Source organism: Lontra canadensis, unplaced genomic scaffold (assembly GCF_010015895.1).
Source record: "Lontra canadensis isolate GAN:19392208 unplaced genomic scaffold, GSC_riverotter_1.0 scaffold90, whole genome shotgun sequence".
Lineage (NCBI taxonomy): Eukaryota > Metazoa > Chordata > Mammalia > Carnivora > Mustelidae > Lontra > Lontra canadensis.
In genome coordinates, this window is record NW_022631084.1 from 6,944,884 (window position 1) to 6,964,642 (window position 19,759).

At 37.4% G+C, this 19,759-nt stretch overlaps 1 protein-coding gene across 1 annotated transcript in view; it reads left to right on the forward strand.

Moving 5' to 3' along the window:
• The first annotated feature begins 2,627 nt into the window (after window positions 1-2,627).
• The window catches only part of LOC116854322 (EGF-like and EMI domain-containing protein 1), a 200,466-nt gene continuing 183,334 nt past the window's right edge, over window positions 2,628-19,759 (forward strand). Inside the window, exons 1-2 of the mRNA XM_032836077.1 lie at window positions 2,628-2,769; window positions 3,614-3,736. Of these exons, the coding sequence (XP_032691968.1) occupies window positions 2,628-2,769; window positions 3,614-3,736 (265 nt within the window). The remainder of the gene's footprint in view (window positions 2,770-3,613; window positions 3,737-19,759) is intronic.

The window sequence follows — 19,759 nt, forward strand, 5'->3', positions numbered from 1 at the left end:
TGCTACCATACTTGAAATCCCAAATGAAGACCATCAAACGGAGTCCGTCAGTCCTCAGAAATGTGAAAGATAACAGTAGATTGCCTTTTTTTTCTTTCTGCTTTCTTTTTGTTGTTGTTTTTAATTTTATTTTATTTTTTTAGTGTTCCACGATTCATTATTTATGCACCACACTCAGTGTTCCATGCAATACGTGCCCTCCTTAATACCTACACCTAAACTCATGACTCTGAGATCCAGACCCAAGCTGAGATCAAGAGTCAGACATTTAACTAACTGAGCCACCCAGGCACCCCAGTCAATTGCCTTTTTAAATGAATTTGGGACTGGTTTGTTACCCACTCGTAGATAACCAGAAATATTTTAAAAGAAGAAAGTCTAAAAATAAATGATATAAATTTCCATCTCAACAACTTAGAAGCAGAGCAGTGAAAGAAATCTAAAGAAAGTAGAAGGAAGGCAATGATAGCGATCACAGTGCTAACGTAATTAAGTGGAAAAATGTGGAATACTGAAAAACCAATAAAGCCAAAAATTTGTTTTTTAAAGATAAAGATAGATAGATAGATAGATACCAAAACTGATCAAAAATAAAAGAGAAGACACACACTTATTTCAGGAATAAGAAAGGGGATCTCACTACAAATTAGACATTAAAAAGATAGTGTGAGACTATTATGAACAACTTAACAGCAATATATTTGAACATTTACATGATAAGGACAAACCCCTTGAAACACATAATTTTTCTACATGTTTAAATAAAAATCTGAATATTCTTATATTTACTAAAGAAACTGAATCTGTAATTAAAAACTGTGCACACACACACATACACACATACGCATAAGTACACAATCATAATCTCAGGCCCAGATGGAATCACAAATGAACTCTTCTGAACATTTAAGTAAGAAACGATAACAATCTTATATAGATTATCTCAGAGAATAGAAGAGGAAAAACCTTTCCCAGTTGTTTTACGTATCTAGTATGATCTGGATGCCAAAATCTAACAAGGACATTACAAGAAATAAAAAATATAGACAAGTCTCTCTCATAAATATAATCTCAAGAATTCTAAACAAAATATTAGCTAACTGAATCCAGATATACATTAAAAAGTCACTGTATCATGACCACCTCTACTTCAGGGATACAAAAATCAATCAGCTTTATCTATTGCATTAACAGAATGAACAAGAAAAACCATATAACTATCTTTATAGATTCAGAAAAATTAGTAAATAAAACTTAACATCTATTTATAATACAAATAGTAAAGAAACTAGGGGTAGAAAGGACATTTCTTAAACTGATAAAACTTGTCTATAAAAAAAATCTCAGCTATGTGCACATCATATTTAACAGTGAAATGTTAAAAAAACCCTATCCTTTAATCTGATAAAACTAATCTATTAAAAAACCCCAACTATGTAGACATCATACTTAACATTGAAATGTTAAAAAAAAAAAAAATCCTTCTGCATTCAGAAGCAAGGCAAAGATGATCATTACTACTACTGCTATTTAACATTCTATCTTACCCCTTAGTAAAGTAACCAATAATTTAAGAACTGGACAAATGGACAAAATATTTGAACCAGCACTTCAACAAGATGTTATCTAAATGCCCAATAACATGAAAATGTGCTTAAACTAACTAGTCATCAAGAAAATGCAAATTACAGATTATAAAATGATAATATTATGCACTCTCCCAGAAGAGTAAAAATAAAACAAAACAGAAGAGACTATCCCAGATGTTGGCAGGGATGCATGAGTAGCATCTGGTATCTAATATACCATTGGTGAGAGTATAACTTAGATCCTAACTTCTTTAGAAGACTATGTGGCTATAACTACTAAAGCCAAGCATATCATACTTTTTGACCTAGCAATTCCAGTCCTAGATATATTACTCAACAGAAGTGCACACGTGAGTTCACTGAAGACAGTTCTGAGAATGTTTATAACGGCACTCTTAACCCCCAAATAAGAAAATATCCAATATCTCATCAGCTATGAAATGGGTCAATTAAAATTATGGTGTATTTATAGAATTGTATAATATACAGGAATGAGAATGAACAAACTGCAAGTGTATGCAACAACATGGGTATATCTCAGAAGCAGAATGCTGAAAGACACCAGACACAGAGGCACCTGGGTGGCTCAGGAGGTTAAGTGTCTGCCTTTGGCTCGGGTCATGATCCCAAGGTCCTGGGATCAAGCCCCATGTTGGGCTCCCTGTTCAGCAAGGAGTCTACTGCTCCCTCTCTCTCTGCCTCCCCCTGCTTGTGCTTGCTCTCTCTCTGTCTCAAATAAATAAATAAAGTCCTTTTAAAAAAAGAAGCCACACAACGCAGACACAAATACAGTATGATTCTGCTTATATAGTTCAAAAAGACAAAACCTGTAACCCCTAGTGATTAAAGATTGCGCTCATTGCTACCTTCAGCCAGGCAGGGTAATGTTCTCTTCAGTGTGGTTACATTGGTTTATTCTATATCTGAAAAACTCACCCAATAGTATACTTAGGATTTATATATTTTTCTGTGTCTATGGCACATTTCAATAAAAAGTACCTAAAAACAAATAAAAGCGGTCTCAACACCTGCACAACCATGCCTCAGACCGTAACATCCAGTCAGGAAGCACCACAGCTCACTCTGCCTGTCAGTTCTTCGCTCCTCCAGTATCAGTGCCCTGTCCTCATAGTTCCGCAGTCAGGACCACTCAGCCCTTCTCTTTCTGTGATTCTACTCTGTCAGCTTCTTCTGCTCTTTCGGACGAACACATTTTCCTTCTGTCTCTCTCCCATTTTTACCTGCTCCTCCCCACTTCCTTCCTGCCCTTTCTACCCTCTCTCTCTTCCAGCCACACTCATCTCCTGAGGCAAAGATTTAGTAGGTCAGTTAGGGAACATGGAGGAGAGCAGCCTCTTGTGAGCAGGACACACCATTCTCAGATCTACAGACATGTTGGGATGCTTATTACCTCTAAGCCAGATGGGGGGGAGACATCTGTAAAGATAGGCTCTGGCCGCAGGTTTAGAATGGAGTGTGGACATATCCAGTATATGGACGCAACCAAATCACACTTCTCTGTGGTCCTCAACCGCACCTGGATTTTAACCACTGGAAACCTTGGAACTATGTTTCTACCTCTACCACCCTGCCCAGCACAATGCCAGATATATAGCGGGGGTGCTCAATAGTTATTTATTTGAGAAGCCAGTAACAGCCTTTACTTAATGGACAAATAGGCAACCTAGTGTTCTGACTCACTGTGCGTGACTCATCAAATGATGACTTGAATATGAAATTTCTGGACGTATATTGTAAGTCTCCAAATTCCGTAAGACTAAACAACTCCTTAGTACACTGTTCAAAAATATTTTAAGTGCCAAAGGCTACGACCTGCCTTTTCCTTTACGTCAAAATTAGAGTACCTTAGTTCTAATTAAAGTAAGATATTGTAGTGTTATGTCATTTAATCTGAGGTCAAGGAATAAAGTCATTCTGTTATGGTCCATTTTTAAGAGAGCCACTGAAGTCTTTTTATGTGTCTGGTTAGAGGAGGCTAATTCTGTTTAAATATTCAATTGCAGATATAAATGAATGTACCATTGACAATGGTGTCTGTCAGAACCAATGCCACGATACAATTGGCAGTTACTACTGCAAGAGTCAAGCTTGCCAGAAGCTGGAGAAAGATGGCAGAGGATGTAAAGGTAATGGTTAGGACTGTCCGCTTACAGATAAGGAAAGAGAGAACATCTATGTAATGCAAAAGAGGGGGTTTGTCTTTTATCCAAAGCCAGTTGAATTGCCTGTGTTGAATGTTGTCAAGAGCAGAGATCTTCCTCTCATGTCTAGATTACAAAATTGTAACCCTAAGAACACTTCAAGTAGCTTATTATAGGAAACATATGATTATACGCTTTCTTGGTTGTGTCATGTTCTGATTATGGAATTTCAATCGTTCATTTAAATCCCTGGGTAAAGTACATATTTTTGAAAGCATTTCATTTAATTCTAAAGTAAAAATGGTGCTTATCATAAAATACTCATATGTTGGGACAGTGGAAATGGTAGGGCACCAAACCAACAACAGGATAGTATTCTTGGCGCAGAATTAGCTTTTTTCACAAACTTCAATTTACTGTCTCCTTTTAAAATTGATTCCTGCCTTTTTTTATTTATTAATTCATCATTTGGTTCATTTGACAATCATTGAGTTCCTGCTCTGTAACAGGCATTATTCCATATTCTGAGAATATAGAAATTAATAAGAGATAAATTCTGCCCTGAAGGAGTTTACCGATAAGAGGCAAAGATTGAAACATCAGCCCAAACCTTACAGAATGTTATTCTACGGCATTATAGCATGGAGTTAAATGCACTGGATTCAAAGAGACCTGGATTGGAGTCTCAGTCTCTCACTTAACAGTTTAGGTAGCCCTATGAATTTTATTCAGTCTTGCTAAGACTCTTCTCTCATCTATATTTGGGATAATGGTACTTTGTAAAATCACAAAAGTTGCCATGGGATTAAATAAGATAATGCGTCTAAAGCATTTAGCATAGTGGGTGGTATATAGTCGGTGTTCAGATGATAACTATGAATTTTACTCCCATTTATAAATTCAGTTACTGCCCATATTGGGAATATAATGGGGGCCAGAGACTGGTCTCTTTTCTTATTCTCTAAGGAGAGATATTCAAGTTAAAAGGAACGCTATAGGATGTCTTATTACTATCCTTTCTGATTCCCCCCCCCATCTATCATATTACTAAAATGCTAAAGCATTTTTTTAGATCTCTTAGAAGTGTATTTATTCTAACTATGTTTTCTCACTGATTTAAAAATCCTCCTCATTTTTTACCTGTGACAATGTCTATTTCCGATGGGCCATATGTGAGTAAGTTAGTAGGAGAAAACAAAATAAACAAAGAACATCCAGCTGAAGGCAAGTGGGGCTGAGGCTGTGGGTTTGACTGGGACTGCCAAGGCAAGACAAGCTGTAGGTATGAGTAGGTTGGAGGATTTATCAAATTCTCAGGAAGCAGTGTGGCTCAGTCCCTTCTGGCAAATTCTGGCAGGCAGCGACAAGAAAGGCCCCAGGTAAGCAGGCAGATATTCAAAGGCAACTGCCTTTGGGCTCTCCTGAAATAGCCCACACCCCAAGCAAGGTCCTCTGCCCTGGAGAGTGTAAATTAATAAAGGCAAGCCCTAAATTTACCCAGGTTCCTTTAAATCTTTATTACTGCTGAGATTATCTGTCAGTGGTGTTCTCGCTGTTGATTCAATATCCCAGAACAGGAGGACTGAAGGGCCCCATGGTGTCCTAATGAAAAGTGGGACAGTGACTGCTGAAGACAGCATGGACTACATGATGAGAATATTTCTTGTCATGACCCTTCCGTTCCCTGACAGGCAGCAATCTCTTTGTTTCTTTCAGTTGAGTATTGTTATCACCATCATCCTTATTATAGATATATTTGAAGTGCCCAGCACTTTATTAGCACCAATTAGCTGGTGGTAGGTATAACTATTGCAATTATGTTTATAATAACTATTAGGCTAATAAGTCATGATACACTTTGTACCCCCTAATTCATTTACCTGCAATTATCTCATATTTAATTGAAGTTAGTTGCTCTTCATATAATCGTCAAAACATTTAGAGAAGTGATTTCCATGGTTTCACTTAACCCATGTGCTTTTGCACAGACTGAGTAAGAGGGAGGTCAGGATTTGTGAGAATCAAGAGTGTGACCCTGAGCTAACACTGACTTCCTACTTAGTGAGATGTAGCTCTGGGGATGGTGGTTTGGAGTGCAACATCCTCCAGAGTAAAGAACCAGCTCACAGTCTCCTTACATCTCATAATCTTTTCCTATTCATTTCCTTAAATGGCTGGTAGACATAGTGATGTTAGAGAACCAGCTTGCTGGATTGTAGAACATACCGTGATCTCAGATTCATTTACATAAATAATTAAATAAAAAATAATAGAGGTCATTTTGAAATTGGGTGCATTCTAAAGCCACTGCAAATGAGCATTTCAATTCATGGGAGTTCATTAATGAGTCATTCATATTTATTTACTGGATGCTAACAGTAAGGGCTGGTTTCAAAAACCATTGTATTGAATGCTACAGATATAGAATTAATCATTTGAAAACACTTTTTTTTTTGCATTAATATAAGTTGAATGTAACTTCTTGGAATTGCTTTTTAAAATACAGATCTTTTAGCACTTCATTAATAAATATTTTCCCATCTTTTATTATTAAAAAATAAAACAAAATAATAAAATAAAATGAAATAAAATACAGATCAACATAGTAAACATTTGTTGTACTATTAAAATAAATCTGGAGTCTACTTTTCAATGGAAATGAAACATTTGTAAATGGCATTGTTAGCTATTCTTACTTTTTTAATCTTTTCTCTAAAGATCTATAAACTTGTGGAGAAGGCTTCTGATTAGCTCAGTTACGTGGGATCCCTTTTTCTCATGCATAGCGCTGAACTTAAAGCATGGTTTCTAATTCACACGGCAGGTTGGTTACTATAAGGTGTAAATTAAAAAGGGAAATACAGAGGAGAAAGAACCGCCTACTAGTGGACACCCTAGTATATGGTGTGTGCATGTATATACATGTATGTACAGACACAGATACATATATATTTATGAAAGGACATAGGGTTTTTCTTTAATGTGTCAACATGGACTATAATCTTATAGCTTTTCGTATATATAATCATCTTTGCATTTCAGGAAAAAAATTCAACTGGATTTAATATTTCATTTGCTATTAAATCCAATTTGCAATTATTTTTAGGATTTTTACATTCATAACCATAAGTGAAATAGGCCAGTAATTTGTTTCTCATATGTTTTTTATGGTAGTGATTCTCAACTGGAGTGATTTTGTGCCTCAGAGACATTTGGTAATGTCTGAAGACATTAATTTTCACAGCTGAGGGAAGAGGGTGGTATTTGCATCAGATTTGCATCAGGCAGAGGCCAGGAAACTGCTTAACATCCCCTTGTTCTGTTACTTTGATTATACACTTTTAGGCCCTTGCATTCTCTATCACAAGCTGCTTTCTTCTGTTCTATTTTCTTTTCTTTCTTTACTGTATATGCTCAATAGTTTACTGAGTTTCAGATATCAATAATTCAACTTTACAGTTTTAAAAATCTTATTTTTCTCCAGTCTGTAGAGTTCTTTCTATTGTATGCTCATGTTTATAATTATATCCTTCTCCTTTACTGTTTTACACATAGCTACATTGTGTGTCTGATTCCAACACCTGTCATTCTTGTTGGGGGGGATCTAAATCTATTATTTCTTATTTCTGGGCCTGTAGTTACACTCTCTTTCCTTTCGTGTTGTATATACTTCTAGTATAGAACTCATAAGGGCACTATTCTTATTGACACATTTGTACTGTCTCTTAGATTGGGAATATCTTCTGGGAAAGGGCCATGTCTTATCATGTCTTACCACTTTCTCATCCCCAGTTAACAGGTATCTAGTACCTAGCAGAATTCCATGAATGCTTACTGAATGAATGAATGGACAGATGAATCCCCATCCATTCAAATATAAATGCATGCGGCATACAGTCAGTATACCTTTATTCATTTCCTTATCTACAGATTCTTATCATGCTGGGTTTGTCACTTAAAGTCTGGCTAGTTAAACCATTTGGTTATCAGCAGGTCTTTGTGTAAATATTTGCTGATAACAAGTCTGTTTCATTTGAAAAGGTAAATCACATTTTTACTTCTAGAGGGCAAATCAAAGTCTTGTAGCTTAGCTTGAACTTTCTGAAATTTCTCTATGAGGCTTTTCTAAGTTATGGGTGAAGCATTTTATAATTAGTGTGACTCTCTGAGCATAGTAGTCCCATGGAGTCAAAGATATTTTTTCTAAATAAAATAGTAACTAACATTACCAATTTTTAATAAAGGAACTGATAATAAACACTGATTAGACATTTGAGATAAATTTACACTTGACAGAAATAAATGAACATAAAACTATATTGTTTAATGAATGGACAGTTAAAATATTTAAAAGTAATTTTGATAATATTTTGGGCCATTTTTTTCCCTGAAAAACATCAGAAATGATAATATGAATAAGCAAAGAATGTAACTTGGTATGCCATTGTAATGGAATCACAGAGTTGTTGTCTGAAAAAGGCTTCTATAGGTGGAATCCCAGGGAAATTAAATGATTTGAGCTACCTTAAAATGCTAATTGGTAGACAAAGTGACACTAGAAGCCAACCTTTCTTATTTCCCTTCTATGACATTGATAGCCAACGTGAAGTGGTTACAGATCAGGTTAATCGGAACCATGGAGTCACAGCACTACGAGAATCCCAGGGACCTTCGACTCACAGAGGCTATAATCCGCAGAGCAGGGCAGTGAAGACCTGGAGGAATTGACTCATTTCCTCCAAGTTTCAGACTGTTTATAGAGCTGGGAATAATCCAGTTCTCCTTTTCCCTACAGCCATTTTACTGGTTAATCTGGTCAGTAAACTTTCATTGGGCAACTGTTGCGTGCTCAACACTGTGTTGCATTATTTGAGAACACTGGAGTAATAAAATTATTTTCTGATAAAGAAAGTCCAAATAATTTTATTATATGCTTTGAGAGTTTACGCAGGCCACTCCTTGCCCAAGCAGCACGGTATCTGAACCAGCTGGTGGTTTATCCTGATTATCAGAGAACTCCCAAGGAGGAGGTTCTGCAAATCTTTTCCATACCCTGTTTAATAACCCTTGCTTCAGGAAAGCCTTCCTGACGTGTAACCTATATTCCTTCTGTTTAAGTGTAAGTTTAAGCCTTTTGATTTTATTGTCTTCTTAGTTCAGAAAGACCTCGCTAATCAGAATCTTCCCTTATAATAATTCTTCCCACACTTACGACGTATCACTATGCCTCTTCTCAACTTAGTAAAGATGTGCACCCAATACCAGAGGCTAGTGGCACTTTAAGAAAAAATATCATATATATATATCTACTTATCTATATATCATCTAACTATCCATCTACCCATCAATCATCTATCCACCCACATATATAAATGCATACATATGAGGTTTTAAGTTAATAAAATTCACTTGAAGAAATTATTAAGGATTTATCTACATCTGTGCATTGCTTCTCTTCATAGTCATCTATAAGGGGACTTCTGAACTTCTATAGGTGTTAGGGAGGATATAATGGTAGTAGTAGTACTTCCCTACTTCCAGGAGCTGACATTCTATTGGGATGATATAAATGCAGAACAGTTTGAGAAAATTTCCAGTCTTTCCTCATAAACTAAAAAAAAAAAAAAAAAAGTTATCCTTTTTTAATTTATCAAGACATATTTACAATATGGAAGCCATTAAGTTTAAAAGCTTGAATCAATTGAAATTCTTGGCATTTATCATAGCTGGTGCATAATTGTATGCCAAGTTTTTTTTCCTTTTCATCCATCCACCCATGCATTCATTCATCAAATATGTGTTTGACCCATTCACTGTGGACCATGTTAAACAAAGAGCATGCACTTTCGATTTGAATATTGACTGACATTAGCTAACTCTGAAACTTAGAACAAGTTACTTAATTTCTGTGGGCTTTCCCTTCTTCATTTAAATAACCAAAATCACTCTACCTAAACTGATATAGATTGAAAGATTAAATGAGATGTTGTATGAAAACAACTTGGTGGCGGAAAATCCTTCTTTCCCCTACTACGTGACCATAGAAGAAGGATATTCATTAGTCTAACAATCCTGACATCTCTCTGCCTCCACCTCACTGCCTTCTTTCCAGAGATGAAAGAACAAATCATCTCACTGGCAGGTTTGAAGAAGCAAACTGTATGCTTGGGGAAAAAACTGTGGAGGTTAGCCTACCTTCCTATCTCTTCTTTAGGATCCCCAAATGCCTGCAGAAAGTGCACATTCTGGTCTTTTCTGCTACAATGTATGTTTAACAAGGGCACAAGCCCACATGGGGAAGATAGGGGTTTTTCAGCTATACCTATAACCAGATGAGAGCATTTGCCTAATTCTGCATATGTTTTAGGAAGCCCATTGTTGCTACACCCCTAAATCTTCTTCAGTTTCAACTGTTAGAAAAATAAAGCTGGTATTTTATCTACATCTGTGTATGCAGGGTTATGTCTCAATTAATACAAAAGGAAGACAGGGAACACAAATTTGTTATTGTACCTTTTCATATTCTAACACCTTGCATTTGCCTAATGCATAATATATGCTCAAGAAATTTTCTTTCTTTCCTTATTTTTAAATTTCCTCCTATGATATATGTTGCTGAAGATAAAAATATGTGTAAGGTTACCTTTCTGTCTCCAAGGAGCTTCCAGTTCAATAAAAGATTTAAGCTGGATGAACAAACAGCTACAGTAGAATATAGTAGGAGTAAATACAAGGCAGGTGCAAGCAAAGTGCTATGGGAGTTAACCAGACAAAGAGATAACCCACCACTGAATCAAAATAGGCTGTAAGGAACAGGGTAGACACTAATCATTCAGTCCTGGGACTGAACAACACTCCTTCCATATCTTTAGTTTCTTTAAAAAATTCCCAATTGGTGTACTGTTGTCAGTTTTTTCTCTTGTTTGACATTGGAAGGGATCTACGATTTTAACAGCAAAGCCAACCCTGCCACACCCGCAATCCTTCTTTGTAGAAAGTCTAAGGGTATTCTTAAGTATCTGTGTCTTTTAGACTAGAGAGAAAACCACACGTATAAATCAAATCTGAACTTTGCTATGAAAAGGAAAATCCACTTTTTCTTTTTTTAAGTTAATCTTTTATTTTTTTTAAAGATTTTATTTATTTATTTGACAGACAGAAATCACAGTTAGGCAGAGAGGCAGGCAGAGAGAGAGAGAGTAAGGGAAGCAGGCTCCCTGCTGAGCAGAGAGCCCACTGCGGGGCTCCATCCCAGGACCTTGGGATCATGACAGAGAGCCCACTGCAGGGCTCGATCCCAGGACCTTGGGATCATGACCTGAGCCGAAAGCAGAGGCTTTAACCCACTAAGCCACCCAGGCGCCCCTTAAGTTAATCTTTTAAACGAAGCCCATCACTTCTCCTCTAATAATTCAGAGAGGTCATTTCAACACTTCAGCTTTCAGCTAACACTTACAGTCAAAAGTGTATTTGGTAGTGAGACAAACTGGAAGAGACTGTAACTGATACAAATTCTCCAAGATGAGCTGGCTCACTTTCCAAATTTCATTAGGGACATACAGATTTATGGCAGTTACAGCTTCACTGGTAGTTCGAAAAGAGAAAGACCAGAGAAAAGAGGTCCCAGAAGTCTGTGGCTGATAAGCAAGGCATCTCTCACAGGGGCCTCATGTTCATAGTATGCCAGGACAAAAATTAACCAACCGCAAATCTACTATTTCAGTAGCTCCTGCCACTTGCAAAAGCAATGAAACAGAAGCAGCCAATCAGGGCAAATTGCCATGTGGAAGTGTCTGGGAATGATGGGCAACAAGGGACTTCATTCCAAAATTTGGATCATGGCCCTTAAATGTTGCCTTGTATAAAGAACCATAACGTAAGTTCAGTATTCTTTGTTTTAATTGAAGCATAGCTGCTCTACAATGTCAACAATGTAATATTAGTCAACAATGTAATGAACCTAATGATTCAATGATTCTCAGTATTATATTATGTTTAACATAATATATACAGTATAGATATATATAATACATACATATAGATATACATAATACAGTATAGATACTGTCACCATACAACATTATTGTAATATTTTTGACTATATACCCTAAGCTGTACTACCTTTCACCCCCATGACTTGTTTATTTTATAACTGGAAGTCTGTATCTCTTAATTCCCTTCACTTATTTCACCCACATTCCTGCTCCCTCCCCTGTGGCAACCACCAGTTTTCAGTTTGTTCTCTGTATTTATAATTCTGCTTTTGTTTTTTGTTTGTTCATTTGTCTAGTAATGTAACTAATTCCACACGTAAGTGAAATCGGGCAGTATTTGTCTTTCTCTGCCTGACCTGTTTCACCTAGCATAATGCCCTCCAGGTCCATCCATGTTGTCACAAATGGCAAAATATCATTCTTTTTTAGAGTTCAGTTAACTTCCTTTGTGTGTGTGTGTGTGTGTGTACATGTTTGTGTGTGCATGTGTGTATAACTATCCATTTATCTAGCTGTGGACACTTACGTTGTTTCCATATCTTGGCTATTGTAAATAATGCTGCAATAAACACAGGGGCACATATATCTTTTTGAGTTAGTGTTCTCATTTTCTTTGGGTAGTAGTGGAATTACTGGATTATTCAGTGTTTATTCTCTAGCAGTCCTGAATGATAATCTTGCGTAATCTAATATAGAGTAGTCTTTTTTTTTTCCCCCTTCAGGCCTCAATCAGAAGGACTTGGGTTCCCCATGAGCAGTGCCAGGGGAATATTCTTAATTGTAGAGTTTTTTTCCTTTCAGCACTTTGAATATATTATGTCACTTTCTTGTGGCCTAGAAAGTTTCTCCTAAAAAATCAGCTGATAGCTCATTGGGGTTTCCCTTGAACATAATTAATTATTTCTCTCTTGTTACTCTTAAGATTCTCTCTTTATATTTAATTTTTGATATTTGAATTATTATGTGTTTTGGTGTAGACCTCCTTGGGTTCATCTTATTTGGAACTCTCTGTTACTCCTGGACCTGTATATGGATGTCTGTTTCTTCTGCAGGTTAGGGATGCTTTTAGGTATTATTTCCTTATATAAGTTTTCTGCCCCTTTCTCACTCTGTTCTCTTTCTGAGACCCCTATAATTCAAATGTTAGTATGCTTGATGTTGTCCTAGAGATTCCTCAACCTGTCTTCATTTATTTTTTTTTCCTCTTTGCTATTCAGCTTAGATGCTTTTCATTACCCTGTCTTCCCTATCACTGATCTGTTGTTCCACATCTTAATCTGCTGTTGAATTGCTGAATTAGTGTCTTTTTCATTTCAGTTGTTGAATTATTCAACTGATTGGTTTTTTAAAAATTATTTTCAATTTCTTTGTTAAAGTTCTCACTGAGTTAATTCTTTCTTTTCCCAAGTCCAGTAAGGATCTTCATGACCATTACTTTGAACTCTTTAATGGGTAAGTTGCTTATCTCCATTCCATTTAGTTGTTTTTCTGAAGTTTCGTCTCATTCTTTTGTTTGGAGAATATACCTCTGTCTCCTCATTTTTTTTTTTTTTTTTAACTTTCCGTGTTTGTTTCTAGGAATTAGGTCAAACAACTACTTATAGACTTGAAGGAATAGACTTGTGTAGGGACATCCCAGTATAGACCACATGGACCTGGCAGCTTTTTCTGGCTATCTGGAGATCTAGTGAGTGTGAGCTGGAGGTTCTGGGGTACTCCACACTCGGGCCATTCTGGTTGGGTGGCTGGAGCTGAAGTGGGCATGAGTCAAGAAGTCCAGGGACTCTCCATGTAGAGGGCACCCTAATGGGACAGCTTCAGCTAAAGTGGGCATAGTCTGGGATTTCCAGGGCATTCTACAGACCCGTGACTGTGGCAGGGCAGAAGCCCAAGTAGGCTCTCTGCACAATCATCTAGACTATCATCTCCAGTTGAAGGAGATATGGGCATGGAGTATCCTGGGATTCTTTGCACCTGGGTCACCTTGGTGAGATGGCTTGAATTGTCCTGAGTGAGCACTGTCCAAAGGGATGCTGGGTCTGCCTTATGTGGTCTCCTTAGAGGAACAAATGGGGCTGGTGTGGGCTAGGGTCTTGGGGTTCACTGAAGCAGCAGGCTGGCCACAGCACTATACCCTGTTCTCTTCTGTTCTATCAAGGTAGAGGGAGAACATAAACAGTGGCGCTTGCCTGCCCCTTTGTGCCCAGAGTGTTTCATTGCTCCCTCACCATTTGGCAGAGCTTTGGGATTAGTTCTTTTATATTGTAGTTGCTCTTTTAAACCTTGGCCTTTTTTCCCTATGCCCCAAGGTATCTAGGACCAGTGTGGGCCAAGGGTCTAAGACTCATGGAGGTAGCAGGATGGCTAGGGTGCTCAGAGCCTATCTGTACTATCAAGGTGGAGCAATAGCATAAACCATGGCACTAGCCCATGCCTCTGACCCTCCACTGTTTAGGTGGAGGGTTAGTTCCTTCATATTTTAGTTGCCCTTTTAAACTACAACTTTTTTTCTGTGCCCCAACGCAGATGAATCTGTTCACTGTCCCTCAGTACTGTCTCTCCCCAGGGCAGCTTGCATTGTCCAGGGTGGGAATCCTTTCATTACCATGTCTCTATCTCTCCTGCTGTTCTCTGTGAGGTCCCTCTATCCTTTATTGTGCAAAAGCTGTTCAGTCAGCCTTTAGTTCTTTTTCAGGAGGAATTGTTCTATATGTAGGTATGGACCTGGTGCATCCATGGAAGAGGTGAGTTCAGAGTCTTCCTAGACCATCATCTTAGACCACCTCCGCCCACCAAGTTTAATGTCCTTAAGAATAAGATCTTTTAATTTAATTCACAATTACTTTGAGTTTTTCTACTCATTTAAAAATAAGCAGATCTTTTTGAAAGATTGTATTGCATTTTTCATTTTTTCTAAAAAAAATTCTCCAACTGAAGCACCCTACCTTAATCACCTCGGATTTGTGTTTTCCCTCCAGATATATATGTCTTTTTTAGATTATAAAATCACACCCACCAAAGGATCAGTATGATCCTGTATTCTAAAGAGTGGCATTTCTGGACTTGTGAAATGTAGATGGTTAGTTCCCATACTTGCAAGACTCATATTATTTTCTATACTATTATAAAAACAGTAATGGGTAATTGATTTAAAAATTTTCTTTTTTTTAAAACTACATCTCTAAACAAGGAAGACTTTCTATCTTTCAATAAGTATTCATTAAGAGGGACTCTGAATGCATACGTGTAATTTTTAATCAGGAAATAAGCCAGTTAAAATTAGCTTGTTATTTTGCTCTTGGATTTCATGTGTCAGTATTTTTAGTAAGCTTCTGAAGTCTAGAACCCCTTCTGTGTGTACAGGATTTCATAGAAAGAATTAAAGTTACTCATTTCTGAAAACAACTGTATGCTTTAGTTCATAAACCCAAGTTAAGTTCCTTTATTGTTAATCATTCTAGTTTTTAATTTCTTAATAGGCTAAATCAGCACTTCCTTGAATAGGGTTGGGATTTTGGAACATAGGTGAGGTTTGATGGGGTGAGGTCTGGAGTCCACAACCAAGAAAGAATTTTTGAGATATCTTTGTGATGAAGTTTTAGAATGTAAGTGAGGTTCAGTGGGGTGGAGTCCAGAGCCGAGGACCAAGAAAGAATTCTTGAGATGTCTTTGGTGCACAATGGTGGTTTATTAAAGCATGAGGACAGGACCCATAGGCAGAACGAGCTGCTGCCCTGGGGTTGTGAGGAGTGGTCCATTATACACTTGCAAGTAGAAGTGGGTCAGGGAGAGTATAAATCTTTAAGGAATTATGGAAGCAAGGTTTCCAGGACCTTGAGGGGCTAGCTGTTGTTGGGAAAGGTCATTTGCTACCGTCTAATAAAACCTTAGTCATGAGATCCTTCAGGTATATATCGGTGGGCGATATTCTTGGAGATGATTACCAGCATGTATCTTGGAGGGTTTAGAGATAAAGGGAGTTTCCAAAGGAATTTTTATATGTTAAAGTAGATTTACAGGATCCTGGTTGGGGTGGGTGGGGGTCAGACAGTCAGGCTAGGATTGCCTTTTGCCCTTAGCAAAGTATTAAGGTGAAGGCAGTTGAGTCCCTAGAGGAATGTCACTCTGCCCTTTTCAAGGACTTGTCAGTGGGCTCTAGGTAGTAAGGAAATTTAATAACTTTTCTTTTCCCTTTGTTTCACACATTATTGGTGCAAAATGGTGGTTTAATTAAAGAACAGGGATAAGACCCAAGAGCAGAAAGAGCTGGCTACATGGGGGTTATGAGGGATGGCTGATTGTATACCATGGGGTTGGGGGAGGTAAGGAAAAGGAAGTTTTCAAAAGGATTTTCATATATTAAAGAAAACTCACGGGATACCAGGGGTCTTGCCATTGTCAAGGTAGTTTTTCCCCTTTAGCAAGGCATTAACGTGAAGATAGTTGGGAGCTTCCTGGAAGAACATTACACTCTGCCTGCTTCAAGTATCTGTCAGTGGGCTGCAGGTTCGACATTTAATTTTATCTACATTTCCTTCTGGAAGCTAGGTTATTGATAGAAATGTAAGTTGCTAAGACTTTTATAAACTGAGGGAGACTCTTACCTTGCAGGATTGTGATCTCTATAAGTTAACTGTTTTCCATTTCCTTAGCTTTTGGGCAGCCAGGAGTGCAAGAGCAATGTCACATATATGGGGGCGGGTGTTGTTGGGGAGTGTCAGCTTCTGCTTTGTCTTCAGCTTGCCTTCTGTTCCCTCATCAAATACAATTAATATCAACATGAAAGAATGTCATTCATTTTGTTTATTGTCGATACATCTGACAGATATATTCTACACTCATTGTCAGTAAAATCAAGCAATCATATGAGAGTATGCATATTTATTTTTACATTACATTTTCAATACAGGTATCTCATTGGTAATACTATATTCCTAAGAATAGTATATATTGTAAATATGTAAGGTGCTTCATGCTATTACAAACATAAACTTTCATATATTTCAGCATTCCCATATGTAGGAAGGAGATATTTAAAGAATCTTATCCAAAGAATTTTTCTAAACAATGTTGTTCTTTTTATCAAGGGAGCTGTTGGACTTCTGACCTTGTATAAAAGTGTGGGCTTCTGTGATTGTTATCAAAATACTCAGGGTACTTGATGATAAATTCATTTTTATTTATAGTCTGTTTTGCAGACTGAGAAAAGCAGTAGGGCCTTTTGAAAACCCTTTGACAGCGCTCTAGTAATAGACCACCTGACCAAGCCGAGTGGTATGACTCATTGGAGGAGGCCTTCACTTCTCAGGAGCACACCTATGATGGGGAAGGGAGTTGGCTCTGGTTAGTCTGAGTTTATCACTGGGGTGTATAGGACGTCCATTTCAGGGTGGGGATGGAGAAGAGCAAAACCATGATGCTTTAGGTTTCCCTGTCTGTGTGGGCATGAGGTCAGGGAGAAACAAAAATAATCCTTGACGGAATGCATTTTATATGTATATTTTATGTTGTAATTGTTATGCCCCAATAATGGGTCCGTGATTAAAGGAGCGAGACTGATATAAAGCGAAGGTCAAGCAAAGCTTTATTTCGCGGCAAGCATCAAGAATCTAACCGAAGGGACACACCTCTCTCTACAAGAAAGGGTAACCCTTCTCTGTTTCACAGTCTAGCTTTAAAGGGCAAAGGCCATGCGGTTGGGCCTGGCCACGCACAGGTGACCGATGAGATTGTAACACACACAGGAAACTCCACAGTGATGCTAGGTGACCATTTGAATTACAATTTACCCTAGTAGACATTTGACCCAGCCTATCACCTTGGTAGGGATTGGCACCCAAAAGGCTCCCAAAGGGCGGGGCCCATACTCCTTGGTAACCAGGGAGACAGTATGCATCCTCCCCACTGATTGGATGTCTCCACCTGGCCTGACCCACCCTTGTATCTGGGCTTTGTTACCTGGAGCTGGTTTCCGGGACTTGTTTTTAAGTGAATCCCCTGGGGGAAGGGGAGCAGGGACAGTTTAACTTTAATGAAAGCATCTTGCTAAGTAGGTCCTTACAGTAATTAAGTGTATGTTTCTCAGTTATAACATTCTCTGGTTCCAGCAAGCTTACAGAAGTGTGGTGTTGTAAGTCTTATAGCAACCCCGGCAGTAGCACAACCTCTTGGAGCTCTGCAAAAAATAACAATAACGAAAATCTTTCTCTACTCCGTGTATATTTATGTTTCTTTTTTTTGAGGTTGACCAAAATAACTCCCACTAATTCATCAAGAAATGTTGACAATAGTATAGGAAGAAAAAAAGGTGGTTATTGATGAGGGAACAGAAGGCTGGCTGAGGACAAAACAGAAACTGACACCCGGCAACCTCCCCCCACCCCCACTCCTGGGTGGGACATAATGTGACATTCTTTAGGAATCTCCCAACTATCTTAATGTTAATACCTTGCTAAAAAGGGAAAAAACGACCTTGAGAATGGCAAAGCCTCTGGTATCAGGTATCTTGTAGGTCCTCTTTAGCATACGAAAGTTCTATTGAAACCTCCCTTTTCCTTATCTCCCCCAACCCCCTCCTACATAACCTGCCATCCCCACAACCCCAGGCCGCTGCTCTTTCTGCCCACGGGTCCTGTCCCTGTACTTTAATAAAACCACCATTTTGCACCAAAGATGTCTCAAGAATTCTTTCTCCATCATCAGCTCCAAACCTCACCTCACTGAACCTCACCTATATTATAAACTTCATCAGATATAAACTGCCTTTCATTGATAAGAAAACAAGTTGGTTTAAAATAATTTGTTCTGTATCTTTAAACAAATTAAAGGTTAGCTTTTTCATTTAAATCAATGATTATAAAGATGGTATGCCTATAAAATTCAAGGGGCTAAAAGACCTGAACAAGTTATCTATTTATTTTTTTATAATTTCTTCTATTTTAAATAATCATCATATTTTGGAGGCTTGAATGAGCTCTGGGAAATATTAAAACTGCAGCTGAGAAAATTAGGTTAATTGTAATTCATTAGATGCTGTCCTTATTAAAAGTGAATTGATTTAATCCCTATTAAAAGCCCTAAGGCATGAGAAAGCAAAATGGCTATGTAAAAGCTTAGTGTTCTTAACAATTAGAAGATACGACAGTTCAGTGTTTCTCAAACTTCAATGTGCATATCAGTCATCTTGGATCTTGTTAAAATGCAAATTCTGGTTCAGCAGGTAAGGGATCAGCCAGAGAATCTGCATTTTTAACAGGCTCCTAGCTGATGTGATAGCCATAGGCTTTTGTTAGACTATTTTTTTTCTAGTTCATTTGTCAGATAATTATTAAGTCCTTACTAACTGAAACGCAGGCTTGGTAAGGAGTTATAAAATGGTGTGATATGATCTGCTATTCTGGATATTTCTTAGAACATTTTTGAAACACTTACACACTTTTTAAAACACTTAAACATTTTTTAAAAATCTACTCTGTGTCTCCCTTTTTTTATTTTGCACTTTTATGTGAATGAAATAATTCAATATGTGGCCTTTTGTGACTGGCTTCTTTCACTTAGCATAATATTTTCAAGGTTTTTACATACTATGTATGCTTGTGTCAAAATTTCCTTCCTTTTTAAGGCAGAATAATATTCCATTTTATGAATATACCACTTTTGTTTATCCATTGTCAGTGGTTGGATATTTGGGTTGTGTCCATCTTTAAGCTATTGTGAAAAATACTGCTATAAATATCCATATGCAAATTTTTGTGTGGACATATTTTCATTTCTCTTGGGTATATATCTATGAGTGGAATTGTTGTATTAAATGGTAACTCTATATTTGATATTTCTGGAGCTTTTAATTGAAATAGATAAATCAGATTTAAAAGTATAGTTATATGAGTATGCATATGGCTAGATAAGCAGCAAGCAATTGGTTTCATGAAAAGGGTTCCATAGTCAAATAATTTTGAGAAACACTGTATATCAAAACTCTCTTGATGAAAACTGGCAAAGGAGGAATCATTTA